The sequence below is a fragment of the Lemur catta genome, chromosome 13 (assembly GCF_020740605.2).
Source record: "Lemur catta isolate mLemCat1 chromosome 13, mLemCat1.pri, whole genome shotgun sequence".
NCBI lineage: Eukaryota > Metazoa > Chordata > Mammalia > Primates > Lemuridae > Lemur > Lemur catta.
The window spans coordinates 53117765-53133362 of record NC_059140.1 but is presented as its reverse complement, the minus strand read 5'-3'; the positions used below and the strand labels follow the sequence as shown (position 1 = coordinate 53133362).

General features: G+C 32.3%; 1 protein-coding gene across 1 annotated transcript in view; it reads right to left on the bottom strand.

Moving 5' to 3' along the window:
- DIAPH3 (diaphanous related formin 3) overlaps window positions 1–15598 on the bottom strand; it is a 445841-nt gene that overhangs the window by 224609 nt on the left and 205634 nt on the right. Inside the window, exons 19-20 of the mRNA XM_045566830.1 lie at window positions 10523–10617; window positions 6394–6495 (exon numbers count right to left, since the gene is read on the bottom strand). Of these exons, the coding sequence (XP_045422786.1) occupies window positions 6394–6495; window positions 10523–10617 (197 nt within the window). The remainder of the gene's footprint in view (window positions 1–6393; window positions 6496–10522; window positions 10618–15598) is intronic.

Below are 15598 nucleotides of genomic sequence, written 5' to 3'. Positions count from 1 at the left end.
TTATATCTCAATGAAGCTTTTTTTAAAAAAGCCTAATGCTGTAGTAAGAATTTTGGATATCCATGTAAAAGTCATGGGGAGCAACGGATGGAATTTAGGGAGTCAGTAAAGGATATTCAGTGGCATTTCATTCTCCATTTTACATCTTTACAAGATTTTTCCATATAATCAAACTAAAGAATTACTCAACAAATTGCTATTTTCCATGTTCCTATTATGTACAAACGACCAAGTGTGTTCCTAAAAACAGAACACATCCCTATCAGTAAGTGAGTAACATGGGTCTTCTTTATTTCAAATCACTTTTAAATACAAACTTCAAAGATGCAAGGTATAGAAGACACCATAAATAAAAGTGAAAAGATAAATAAATAAAAGTGAGAAACAATGAGAAAAACTGCAAATATTTACAAAGAAGTAGCATATAGAATACATAAGGAGTTCCTATAAATTATTAAGAAAAGCAATACAATAGGAAAATAATATTAACAAATAATTCTAAGAAAAATATAAATAACCAATAAATATATAACTGTTTCAATCTCATTTAATAACCAGGAAATATAAAATTTAAAAAATCATCCAGTGGAAAAAAGAAAAGTAATATTAAGTATTGGTGATGATGCCAGAAAAAGTGATGTTTTATGAATATTTGTGTTGTTCATAAAAGTATAAATTCACATGCTTCATGCAAGGGCAATTTGGCAGTAACTATCAAGATTAAAAATGCCTTTTGACTTAGCAATTCATATTCTGGGACTATTTCCCAAAGAAGTAATAATATAATTAATGTTAATAACAAAAGCTAAACCTTTAATATAGAGTTTATGATTGTAAGGTGATTTATGCATATTCACTACATCAATTTATTTAACACTCAAAACAGTGCAATGGCAGTAGGCATTATTTTTGGCCCTGCGGTAAGCAAAATGACGGTCTCCCAAAGATGTCCATGTCCTAATCCTCAAAATTTTTGAATATGTTACCTTCATGGCAAAATGAACTGTGCAGATGTGGTTAAAGATCTTGAGATGGGGAGGATTATCCTGGACTATCCAGATAGGCCCAGTATAACTATAGGGCACTTACAAGAGAGAAGCAAGAGGGTTAGAGAAGGAGTACTGCTGATAAAAGCGGAAGTGAACATGATGCTGGACCATGAGCCAAGGAATGTGGGCAGATTCTAGAAGCTGGAAAAGGCAAGGAAATAATTTCTCCCTTAAGCATCCTCAGAAGGAATGCACCCCTGCTGACCCATCGGACTACTGACCTCCAGAACTGTAGGGCAATAAACTTGTGTTGTTTTAAGTCACTAAGTTTGTGGTAATTTGTCAGAACAGCAACAGGAAACTAATACAGTCCCATTTCATAAATAAGGAAACTGAGGTACAAAAAAATGAATAACTACTGATGATCCTACAGCTACTAAGCAATACAGCTAGATTTTAAACCCAGACCATGATCATAAATATTCTGACACAGTGACTACAAATAATATATAAAAAGATGCATGCAGAATTATTATTTATTATTTTTTAAACACTGAGGGGAAAAAAACTAACCATCCTTCATTAAAAGAATGATTAAAAGAAAAAATCTTAATATGAGATATGAAATACTACAGACAGGGTTGAAAACAGGACAACATAAAAAAAACTTCAAAATATATGATATGGCAAAAAAAGTTTCAGAACAATATATTTTTTAAAATGTTCACATAAACGTGCTCACATTGGTAAATACAAAGAAATAGGATCAGAAGTCCAACAGACTGGTAAAAATGATCACTTGTGTGGAATGACGTGGAGTAGTGGGATACAGGAGACTTCCACATTGTATTCAGTATTTTTATGTTATTGGATTGTTTTACAACAAGAATATATGGTGTATTTTAAAATGAGGCATTTTTAATGAAGGGAGGTATACATGAACTTCCAACATTTTTCATTAAAAGGAGGCCGCAACTGCACAAAGTTTAAATTTAAAAGCCCTGCCCTACAGTGACACCAAATGGTGGTAGATCAAAATACAGTGCACAAACAGGACATTTGTTTAATTCACTCCTCCTATAAATCTTTGATTCCTTTGAAGAACAGGCAACTTAACAGAATTAAATAATATGGAGACAAATACTCAAAAACCTGTAATTTTTAATCAAAGAAAGTCTAGTATACGAAGCTTCAATTGCAAATTTTTAGGCCTCTTTCCGAACTTCAGTTAATCTTCTGATCCCATTGAATATTTACATAAATCATTTCTCACACAGTTAAACCATGTCACTGTGAGCACAGTGATTTTACCTAATGGTTTATTGATCAAAGAAAAGCTTCAAATACAAGAAATGCAGTCATACAACAAAAGTCAGGCTATACTTCATGAGAACCAACCTTTGCTAAGCAGGCAGCATTTTGGGTGGATGGATGAGGGACTTTGGGGCTGAAGAGGGAAGGAAGAAATTTGAGAAGAGAGGCAACTGATCCAATTAGTAACAGTTTCTACAAAGTATATTTCTGTTTCTTAATCTATTGATAGAAAATTAAGTTGAATAAAAGAGGAGGCTACTGCATCCGCAAATAAACCAATCTCTCAACAAGAAATTTTTGTCCTAGACTGTCCAGGGAAAAGAATATTTCAAACTAAATACATCAGCAGTATTCTGTGCTATTTGCCCAGAATCTAAACCAACAAATGAAAATTGCATGTAAATTGTCTTACTCATTACAAGCCACTACAAAAACATACAGAGATTGACCACCTTCCAGGGTACTTCTCTAAAATACTATTTGTCCAGAAGCCTTAGTTTCTCAGCATTAAATGACAGCTTGTTCAAATTTTTTGATGTATTACTTTTTATATACCATAATTTCCTAGAAAACAGAGGACATATAAATATATGATAAACTACAAACAAGTCATTGATATCATTAAGCTCTCAGGCCCTGAGTTCATACCATGGGATTTTTAATTCTAACAGGTACCAGCCCACCTACCACCACCGCTATGCTACAAACATGGATGGGCAGCTCCAGAATACCTTGAGATGATCAAATGGGCCCACATCCAGTCATTAGGACCACAAGGAGAATCAATTCAGAAAGGTACCTTAAGATTCTAAATTATTATAAATAACAGATGAATGACTAAACCCTTATTACCATAAAAATATCCAGGTCTACTACACTTAGATTTAAAACTCTTCTAATTAGGAAGAGATCTAGTATCAGCATTAGAGAATTTTGCTACCAATTTCAATTGAGAAATAAATAAATATGTATATGAAATTTCATGTTATAGAAAACTTGGAGAAAATGTTTAGTGATTGGAAGGACATACAATTTAACAGATACTGACATAATAATTCTGACAGTAAATCTGTATACCATACTCTCTAGGACATAGAGCCCTGGAAAGTTGTATGTAAGTGATATATAAAAGTAAGACATACTTCTAATTTACATATTATTTCTGATATCTTCTAATTGGTCTTTACTTGACATTTTGAGTTTACGAACATTTTGGATGTGTTACTTTTGGACCCTGCCTTTCTATCAAAGAGAAAATAACATAAATGTCCTGGTAAAACTGCATGTTTTTTTTAACACAATTCTTGTGGAGAATTAAAGTCGATTTAATAATGCAAGGAACTTCAGTGAATTTATCCATTGCCAAAAGTATAAGTGTATATTTAAGCAAAACATGCCTTTCTAAGGAATTTGTAATTCATAGGAACTAAATTAATAAATTTAAATAATTGGATAAAAGAAAACGTTAAACTGACTGGCAAGTAACATAACTATACAGTTATAACTGATTTTTGTTAAAATGAAAATGCTAAAAATCACATTGTCAGTCCATACAACCTAAAGATGACATAAAGCTAAGTGCAATTTTATCTATGGTGAAAAACAAATGCAAAGTCAAGCTTGGCCCTATTCACAGGTGGGAAGGAACTAAAGCTAACCCAATCCTTGATTATTTCTTATTCAGGTACTTTAAATCTATGCTAAGTAAAAGAGTAAATGCGTTTTTAAGGCAAGATAAAAGTCTTGTAGAAATCTGCAGTTTAGCTTACCTCAAGTTAATTGCCCATCTTTGAAATAAACATAATTTCAAAAAGTTTGACTTTAAAAATGAAAGTATGAAAATCTTATAGAAATATATATAGTAATTATAATCAACTTCCTAAAATCCATTTACTGTATTATTGATATAATGCTGATAAACTGAAAACCTATCACTCTTTAATGAATTAGCAAAATTAAAATTGAGGTTTTAATCCAGAAAGGAGAACAGAAAATTTCAGGCATCCCACACTGTGTCACACTCTTTGTCCAACATTTTCTTGGTTAATTATCAAGGACTCTGGGTGCTTTAAGCAAGTTTTCCTTTTCTTTTTCGGAGATAGGGGTTGGGAAATAGTGGGAGCCAGACTGGAATGATGAAAAGTTGAAATGGAAAAAAGTGAAACTGAAGAACATTACTATTTGACAAAGGAAAAATAACATAACAAAATCTCATTTTTTTCTCAACTTTCATTCTTTCTCCACCAAATACAATTACCTTTTAAAATGTTAGTAGCACAGAAACCAGAACTTAACAAAATGCATTCAAGACTATTCATAATCAACAGATGACTAAAGCATTTTTCATATTGCTCCTAGGAGATATTTTTCAATAGAATTCCTCTTTTCCAAATTATATTTCATTTGTACACACGTATGACCTGGCACAGAATGTGCAGATTCCAGGTGAAGTTTCAGGTGACATGTCCTAAAAGGGAAGTGGGTTCATCTGTCTATTAAAATCAAAATCATAGCCTCTAGCACAGGTTTCTGGGAATATATTTGTTACAACTTTCTGACTCCTAAAAGTACGCTGTCTATAAATCGTAGCTCTTTGGTATAAATTCTAAATTTTCTAAATAGGGCATAACTTGGCTATTTTAAATAAACCCAAAATATCTCCAAATTTGAGCTCAGTCTTCTGTGAAACATTAGAACACAGGAATAGTTTTAAATCTTTATTATGATGATATGCAATCTAAAAGGTTACTTGTTAATAGATATTTTCAGATAACCTTTCATATGTTCCAGATTTAATGTACTTGGGAAATATTTCAACATTACATTTTTATGTATTATTTTAATTCAAGAGTCAAAAAAGATAGGCAAAAATAAACACTCTAGTCTGTGATTAAAATTTTAATGCCAATTCTCCCTTATTTACCTATTCTCACATGGAAGACATGGCAAGTAGAGTACCAAATAGGGATCAAGAGTAAGACAAAGTGACCAGATAATAGAAAATAAAGCAAACAAGGAAATACAGGGGAAAAAAAAGCAAGGTGAGGGAGAAAAAAAATACCCTGGAGAACTGAGTTAAGAAGTAAAAGTCTTTTCTTTTAAAGACAACGAGTTTAAAAGTTTTATAAGAAAAACTGTAAGACTGTGAACAAGGAAAAACTCTGCTTTTTCTGTTCTACTTGGAGTTTTCTTAACTTTAGGGGTAAGGGGGATAAGTAGAGTGGGTTTATAAAGAGACAGGAAGGAATTTAAGAGTAAATGGCTACAACATTCCAAATATGGGGTGCAGACATAGCTGTTAAGTTAGCTAACCTCAATTTTTTAAATTATATCACATACACTTTCATCCTGGCCCTGCAAATTGGTAATATAACTGAAAATGAAAGGGAAAAAAAATAAATAATCTTGTAAGAAAAACAATAGTACTTTAAAGTATTGTTATGTTGACCAAGTATAACAAACTTAGAAATGATAATTTAATGGTAGGAGAAAAAAACAAAGAAAGCTTAACAAAAATTTTAATTTTAAGTTGCAATACAGATAATATATACCATTAGCGTGTCTGTCTCCCTTCTTAGACCCCAGATTCTATAAAATAGGAGGCTGGAACAAGATGATCATCAAGATGCCTCTAAGATTTTTTTAAATGAATTCATTGTTTTACCCTCATTGCCAAGAAAAAAACTATATTTCTAATTTCTTAGGCTAAACTATGAGATGAACTCAAGTGAGTGATCAGAGCAAGAAATTGAAGCTTACAATATGATGGAATACATAGCTCCAGAATAAATCACAAATATACTCTCTATTCATAAGGAGTGCAGTTTTCATTTTACATTCTGACATTAAATAGGGAACATAAAAAGTTATACATACACGTTTCAAAAGCCTCTTGAATTTCATTTAAGGCTAGAGTTTCAATATATAATTTAAATCAAGATAATTTCTCATGAATATCCTTAGGTTAAAAAAAGCAAGATGGACAGTATATGTATGTGATTATTCACATACATTTAATGATGTAAAAAAACTTACCATTCTACTTTCTTTCTTCTATTTTGCACAGTATAAAAATCGTCTCAGTACTTACCACAACAGCAAACTGCTCGGGTTCACATAAGTTGTTATATTCACTCTTGAATTGAGACAATGAATTCAATTGCTTTTGATCAGGAAGATGCTTTATTAAATTCTAAAAATTAAAACCAAAAGAAAATATCTTCACTAAATGTCTTCTTGAATTAAAAAGAAATTAATTTATAAATTATGGAAAGGAAACCAGTGAAGTTAATCTTTAGTTTTATTTCTAGGTAACCTCCCTTGTACTAAGCCTTAAGCAACACTCCCTGCATCTTGAAAACAGTCAATTTTCCTTTTCTCCATCCCAGAGTTATTATATATTCAAATCAAGCACTACTGAATGTTTATTTGATTAGCTATATAATTGAGAAAGAGAACTCAACCTATACCAAAGGAACAGCTTTCTCACCTGGATAAATGTGATCCATTTCATTTCAGCTTTAGGGAATTAAATGTCAGAAATTTCAGGCAAAGCCAAACACATTTTAACACTTCACTCAGGGGGATAAAAGAAATCACCATATTGCTACTAAAAGGCAAGGGAAAGAATAGAAAAGAAATCAAGGGAATTTTAATGGCAGTGCTTTCAAGATTTAACCAGTAGAAATATAGTTTTAATAATAAAAATCTGAAGTTGTCTCTAAAACAAAGACAAAGTAACTTTTCTGACGTGATAGAAAAATTTAAAAAGGCACCGAAGACACAGGATAATATACCTTGCAGATAAAAAGCATTTAAAGAGATCCTTTAGGACCTTAAGTGCACATGGCTGTAAAAGCCCTTGACCACATCATCTGTAGTCCAGAAACCACAGGCTCATTTGGCTGCTTTGTCTTGTTTGTCCATGCATAGCCTTCAAGCTACACACTTAAACAGGAGAACCACTTGAAGAAAGATCAAGGGAATATACATATTTATGCCTTCCTGATGGAACTCACATGATTAAAGAATCCCTTGGACAAAGTCTATATGGATTCTCTGTATCAAAATACACTCAACTATAATAGTGTTATAAGAAGTTAGTGTATTGATATTTAAATTAAGAAACAAAAGGGTGGTTGGTGCTCAAAATTCCAAATTATATGTCAGTAAATTCTGTATAAGCACAAAGTCAAGTACAAATTATAAGTAAGCATACATCATGCTGTATATTTTCCTGGGAGGAAGTCCCCCATAAGTGTTAGTAGTCGAAAATATTGCTAGAGAATGTTATATATCAAAAGCAGTTAGATCAAAGAACAAGTTATTGACTCACTGTGTACCTTTGGATAAAAAGTTGGTTGACTGGCCAAAAACAAAACAAAAAAGTAGCAATTTAAGATCATCCCTAGAAAAAGTATTCACTATTAATACTACCAAACTAACTAAAAACAATAAAAGTATATGATTTTCCCACGTAAATAGAAATTTCTCTTAGTGGAACTGCCTAAGACCAAAAGACATGATTATTTTCTCTTAACCGTTTTAGTTGACAGCTGGATTGTCTGAGTTATTTATAATATTATATTGGGCCTCTGAATTTCTTAAGCATCCTTTTAGATGACCAACAAATTTTTAGTTAATATATAACTAGATTTTAATCTTTCGTTAGAAATTTAAAATTTTTTACTTTATTTTGTATTTTAATGTAGAAATACTATTAAGTTTGGTAAATGTGCAGACCCAACCTTCTTTGTCTTTCCCCTTACCCAAATCTCCTATGCCCTTAACAAATCTTAAGCTCCTGTTAGGTTAAATTCTGCCAAGATCCACACATATCCAGCTTTTCCCTCAAAGCTAATTACTGCCAGAACAATTGCCTTTCATGATGTTTCTCCTACAATTCCTCTGCCCTTCACACATACACACACAGAGCTCACTCCTCCTACACATTCTCTAGTTCTAAACCAATCTCAATAAAACTTTGCTCGTCTTGTATTATAATTATGTACGTAAATGTCATTTCCCTCACCAAACTATAAATTCCAATAAGGTGAAGTCTACCTCTGATTGAGCCTTACAGAGTGCCCTGAACATGGTAGGTACAATAAAATGTTTGTAAAATGGAATAATTAATAAAAGACTGATGTGGCAAAGATAAATAGGTAAGAAATATAGAAAAATGACATAAAATGATATACTGATGACTACTTGTTATATATGAATAAATAACTAGATATGCCAAAATAAAATTAACAACAGTGAACAAAGCCAACCAAAATAATGATTATAACAACATAATGTTCTGTTTCCATGCCTTGTTCAAAATAGGAAGTTCTTCACATTAAAATTGGGAACATACTTTTAAAATTAAAAATAAGAGTTCAAATAGCAGGAAGTTCTTTTTTAATGAATATATGAAAACCTATATATGTTCAAAATAAATTTTTAGATTTTAAATTCAGAAGACTAGTTTAATATTTAGTTAAGCATGGTGGCAGAAAAATGACAACTGCCCCTAAAAGTATGCATGTCTAATCCCCAAAACTTGGAAAATATTAGGTTATGGAACAAAGGGAATTAAAGTTACAGATGAAATGAAGGTTGCTATCAGCTGACCTCAAATTAGCATGATTATCTTGGATTATTTGGGTATGCCAAATGTAATAAAAAATTCCTTAAAAGTAGAAGACAAGAACATAGAGTGAGGAGATGTGATAATGAAAGAAAGGAAAAGAATGATGCAACACTGCTGGCTTGGAAGAGAAAGGAAGAGGTTCACCAGCCATGAGATGTAGGCAGCCAAGAGAAGCTGGAAAAGACAATGAAATGGACTCCTCCCAGAGCCTACAGAAAGAACCCAGCCCTCTCTGCCAACATGTTGACTTTAGTACAGTAAGTTCAATGCCACACTTTTATTCTACAGAAATGTAAGATAACTGAATCCACTGAGTTTGTGATGAAAGGTAGTAGTAGCAACAGAAAATTGATACATTAAGAAATATATGAAGCTGAATGTACTTTGGACATGAATTTTAAAGAGCAAATCACATTTTTTTCCGTATCTAGACAAGAAAATCCACAGGATCATCCAAACACTGATGTAATCAAGCTAAAAGCTGCTTAGTAAATATTTAACAAATTCATCAGAAGAAATACAAGCATGTATCAAGTAACAAAAATTTTCTTTAAGGAACTTGGAATCTACTTCCAGCAAGAAGTCACATGTACAATCAACAAGAATAAAAGTGAAAATCCAGTAAAGAGAAACTGCTAGGAAAAAAAGTAGGTTACAGAAGAGTTGTTCAATTAAGTAGTTTATGAGTATAAGAGATTCACAGCACAAATCACTAATAAAATTAGATTACTATCACATTTAGAAAGGAAAGGAAAAACTTAGAACTTACAAAGATATCATTTATTAATGGATTAAAATGTCTAAAATAATTTTAATTGCTTGTTGACACTAAGAAATAATATCTGGTTTCTTTTAAATGGCAAAAAATCATTTTTCTAAGTATACACATTATCAGAACAAGAGATGGTAAACTGCATATACTCTCTTGCTATATAATTTGTGTTTTGATTATAGAGCTTTAAATTCTATCAAGATATACATTATTGATCCTTCATGTGGAATTCAGCAAGTAACTTTGACACCACTAAAAATATGAAATTCATCAAAAATTATTATGGGTAAAAACCTTTTAAAAAATAGTTTAAATTCTGAATAAATCCAGAATACTATGTAAAGAAACTCTAGTACTCATAGGAGCACAAATGACTCCAGTAAGGGCTGTTAATAAAGGTAAGTCTAAATGAAAAGAAAACTCTCTCAATCTTCTGTACCAAATCATATAACTTTATAAGCCTAAGAAAAACAAATTCTAAAAGGGCTAAAGAAACAAATTTAAATTAACACATTGTCAGTATAAACTGTAACAAAAACAAAAATGTAAAATTAAACAATTTGCTTTTCAGAAACACTCACTTAAAGTATTTGAAATATAATCATTTTAGTAGCATTATATATAGTTTGCAGTTAAGAGGAGATGCAGTTTTCTCTCCTGGCAATGCAGAAGTTATGCTAAAACTAATTATGCAGCAATGATTTTCCAGTTGAATGATTTAGGTTAAGAATTTTGCTTCACTTACAGATTTCTATTTAATGAGAAGCTTGCAACGAAATATTGGAATTTAAGCTGTGCCTGTTTGTTTACCTGAATCATAGACTCTGCCAACTGAGTTTCATCTACTTCCAATATCATCATTTTGATTTCCTCATATGGCACCCGAAAAGAGCTCAGGAAGATTGCTGAGAGAGAGAGAGAGAGGGAAAAAAAAAAGGCTCATAATGTATAAGGTAAGAAAACGAACTTAAGATATAGTTTTATTTATAAGATCAAAAATAAATTCATAAAACAAGAGAACTTAAACATTTAACAATTATAGAGAAAACTTGCATTAGCATTTTATACTCTTCTACAGCCCTAATCTTGTATTATTACACTGGATCCAAGGTTGATTTTTAAATGCTTAGATATCTGCCTCCTATAGGAATGGTGCCAATTTTTATGTGATTAAAAAAACTGAAGTTAGGAAAACTATAAAAACATGACATTGCTATGAAAAGAATGATGACCCCAGTATGTGCATGTAATCTTTGTCTAAACATATGTAAAATTAGCTTGTATAATATCTTCCAGCCCTCCTAAATAGTTTAGAAAAAAATATTTTAAGAAAATTGCTAAGCAGTACATTAACACTTTCACAGGTAATCGCACTTCACTATTACGAAATACTGTAGACAAAATGATAGAGAAATAGCCTTTACAAGTAACTAGAGCTTAAAATATCCAATTAAACAAATTTTCATGAAAAATTATTCAAATGAGTTAGATAGGATAATGTTATTACTGAGAATTCCAAACATTATCTACATTTTTGATACCTCAGATAATTGCTACTATTACAACATAATGATCTCAAAAGTTATTGAAGTCTCGAAAGATATTTTCACAACTTCAGACATAATGCTTTTGCTGGCTCTCCCCTTATTCTACCTTTATATTTCTATGTTCAAGAAGATGTCACTTTACAAACATACTCAATACTTGCCAACCAATAGTGCATTACTTTGTTTTATTTATTGAAATCCTATGTTATTTGGCCTGTAGGTATTTCTGTATAAAGATACTACATTCGGCTCTCTGTATCTGTGGGTTCTGCATCCTCAGATTCAACCAACCACAGAAAGATTTGATGCACAGTTGTTTAAATCCACACAATACACATAGAACCCACAGATAAGAAAGGTCAACTGTAAGAAACTTGGGCACCCACTGATTTTGGTGTCTGTGAGGGGTCCTGGAAACAAACCCCAGTGGATACCGAATGAAACACTGTTTTTCATAAATCTCAGGAAACACGATCTGCTTCTTTATTGGACTAAGGTTGTATTCCTATTCCTGTTTCTTGAAGATCCCATGTATCACCTACAGATAGACAAGGGCACCACCTGTGTTCATATTACCAGTTTCATTCACACTTGTCTAAATCCAAGAAGCCATAAATATTGGATAATTAAGCTAGAAATATGGATGTCTATAATCCTACATATCCCAAGAATAAGATGAAATAAAATATTTAAATAATATAAGAATGCATAAAGATTTATGGAATTTCAAAGGATAACTTCCACAGTAGACACTGGAAGGCACAAAAATAAAATAATTGAAGATGGCAAAGTAAGACTCTCCAGTGATTGTCCTCCCCCCTCCCCCACAGAAACATCAATTTGAACAACTATCCACTTGGAAAAATGTCTCCATGAGTGCTAAGGAAACCAGGTGAGAGAGCAAAGTAATTGATTATAACATAATACTAAAGAATGATACATTGACGATACAAAAACACACACACACAAAAAAAAAAAAACAAAAAAAAGTTTTACGTTACCCACGTTACCCCCTCCCACAACCCCAGGCAGCACAGCATAAAGAGAAACACTGTCCACTTGGGGAAATGAGAGGGAAATGAGTGCAGAACATTTTCTTTGTCCCTAACAACAAACCTGACATAGTAAAACTGTCATGGACCCAGACTCCAGTTAAGTACACGTATCTGAGCCACTATATCCATGTAAATACCAGACAGGATCCCACGGGCGATGTTAGAAAGATTTGAGTTCTGGTCTGCACTATTGTTAGCTGACAGAAGCCACCCTGGCTTACAAACAAAGCTCAGCAGTAGTCAGGCCACAGAGCCATGGGCTTTGGGTGCCATGCAACGCTGCACCAGTACTAGGGACCACAAAATTCCAGTCTGAGAGAGGAAAACTGGAAAGTTCATACTTGGAACTCTCCTACACTCAGCCCATACACCTTTTCACTTGACTGATTATAATCTACTACATTGCTGTAATAAACCATAATCAAAAGTAAAACAGCTTCAGCTAGTTCTGTAAGTCCTTTTTATGAATTACCAAACCTGAGAATGATTTTGGGGACCCCTGAACTTGCGAATGGTATCAGACAGAAATGAGGATGGTATTGCAGACCCCCTAACGTTATAGATTAAAAAACTGCATGATCTCACTTACACAATTATGTAAGTAAATAATAAATGACATGAATAAATTATATAACAAAAAATATATAATAGCATATAATAAATACATGAAAAACAGAAAGATACAATGTTGTAATACTAGGAGAATTTGCTTTGCATATATAGATGACATCCTTTTACTTTCTCCTATATTTGTCATTTACTTACTACTTTCAGATATTATTCTATAATTAAAGTAGCATATACTATTAAACACATATTTATAATGGATCAAAGCAGGGGCTTTTTATAGTTTATGGATAAATTGTCTCTTGGAAAGTATTTGCTATAATTAGGGCAAAAAAATTACAAAAGACTTGAAAATGACCTGATGCCTAAGAGACAATTCGGAAGTATAGACTTTATTTTTTAAATACTTAAAAGTTACCAAGAATAAAATAAGGGGTACTCAGTTAAAGTCTCCAAAAGACCCATTAAAATGAATCTTTTTACTAACATACATCTTATGCTTCAAAAGGTGATTATATAGATCCCAATAGTAAGCTTTGAGTTCAGTTAACAAGTATAAAGTGTGCAGATTTTGGAACAAGTCATGCTTGTTTTCTGCAAGGAAATTTATAAATATTTAAAACTTTATGATAATTTGTAGATTCCATGTTTCCTTCCTTTAACAGCTCTAATAGCTAATGAAAACAAATCTGGCAAAACACATGAATCTTACAAAACTCCTGAGCATTCTCTCGATCCTTGAATGCCCGTAATTCTACCTTTAATGATGGGCCCAGAGTCTGTGCCAAAACCTTCATGAACTCAAAATATAGGAAATGTATACCACCTTTAAATAAGTAAGAAAATAAATTAGTAACTTTTAGAATTCTATAGAATGTTTCCTGAAAATTCTATAGAATATTTCAGTTAAGAAAAATCTAAATCTAAGAAATTAGATTTCTTAGTACAGACCCACAATTTTTCTCTTCAGTAAACTTTAGAAGTGAATCTCAAATTTATTATAAGTATTCTACTACTGACCACGGTTTTACTCCAATTTATCTCATTCAAAAACAGTTCTCACTATCTAAAACTCTTCTCAGAATTCAGAATCTCTGAATTTCATAGACAAAAACCAGCTGTGAATCAAACTATAATTACAGGAAAGATTACAGGCTACTAAGGCTTCTTACAGCTTAAATCATAATACTTGTTACAATCAGAGAAGGCAAGAATAATCCTAAAATGGATTACATCATAATATGACATGGTATAAATTCTTTTGATTTTATATTTTAAAGCATGTTTCTCAATTAAATGAATGGGATATATAACTTCTAGCTAAAAAAAGAAAAAAGAAAAGAAAAAAACAAGACAAACAAGAGCTTTCTCTACGATAATAATGAGATCTTGTTATCTGTAAACAGGAACAGACACACCTTATGTCTAATGGCTATTTTCAAAACGAGCAACCTTATTCAAGTCACTCAACTGCTATACCCACCAGATTCCCTACCTATAATATCAGTGTTAATACCTGCTTAGTGGGGTTGTAGTAAAAATTAAAGGGCCAAATCTCAAAGCAGCACCAAGAGGTAATCAGTATTTATTAGCTGTTTTAATTAAATTTGAAATCCTATTTAGCACATATTTTGTAATATAAAAAAATAAATAACCTTGTTCAACAAGTCAATTATTCAACTTTGAGAAAGATATTTAGGCTAACTTATCATGGCTGACCCATCCAGAAAGAATTCTATTCAACACAGTAAAACCTCTTCAGGAACCATAACAAGGCTGTTTAGAGTCAAGACTAGCAATTTGTAATACAGGCCATGGAAATTTTTCAAAACAAAAGCATCTGTTTTAGATCACAGAGCACAGAACTTTTTGATATTATCTAAGTTAATAACACAGTGCTCTGAACTAAGACAATGTTCTTTTAAGGGGAAAAAAAACTACCTGAAATTTATGTATCATGTAAAAATCCCCCCAGATCTCAGTTGTCTAAGCACAAAAAATTTATTGCCAATTACGACCACATGTCCATAGCACATCACAAAGGCAAGGCTCTGTTAATTATGGGCCTTGTATCTGGATGACAGACAGCATTCTGACTGCCAGGGAAAAAAGACTATTGCTTCTCACACCACCAATAAAATGCTTCTACCTAAAAGTGACATCTCTTCTACTCACTTTTCCAGTGGCCCAAACAAGTCACAGAAATGGTGATTCCTATCTCGAAAGGGTAGAAATATGCAATCAACTTGTGCCCAAAAATAGAGAATTGAATACGGGCCAATAGTGTCAATGCCTCCACATTATCCCTGGGGATCCTGGCAGGCAGACATTGTAGAAAAGGGATGGTCCTCTGCCATAGTGAGTATGAAGGAGAGGAGGTTCCAAAACTTCCATAAAAGGAATTCCAATTCTACTTTCTGGACATATTACCTAAAACACAATTTCCTCTTTAGTCAATAGCAAGGACCTTTACCCTCTCAGTGGAGAATTGTTTTATTCCAACACTTGCTAAAAGCTCACTTGAAGCAAGTCATAATTGAGAGGCAGACTAAAAACCATGTTAACTCTTTGTCACTCTAAATTCTCCACATTATTTATATCTCTCTTTCACCATCAGAAAGTAATATATACAGATCATATTATCTCAGCTCTAAGCAGAACTATCTTTGATGCATTGAAGGGGCAGTTAGAAATGAGTTAGGAGCAAACTATTTGCC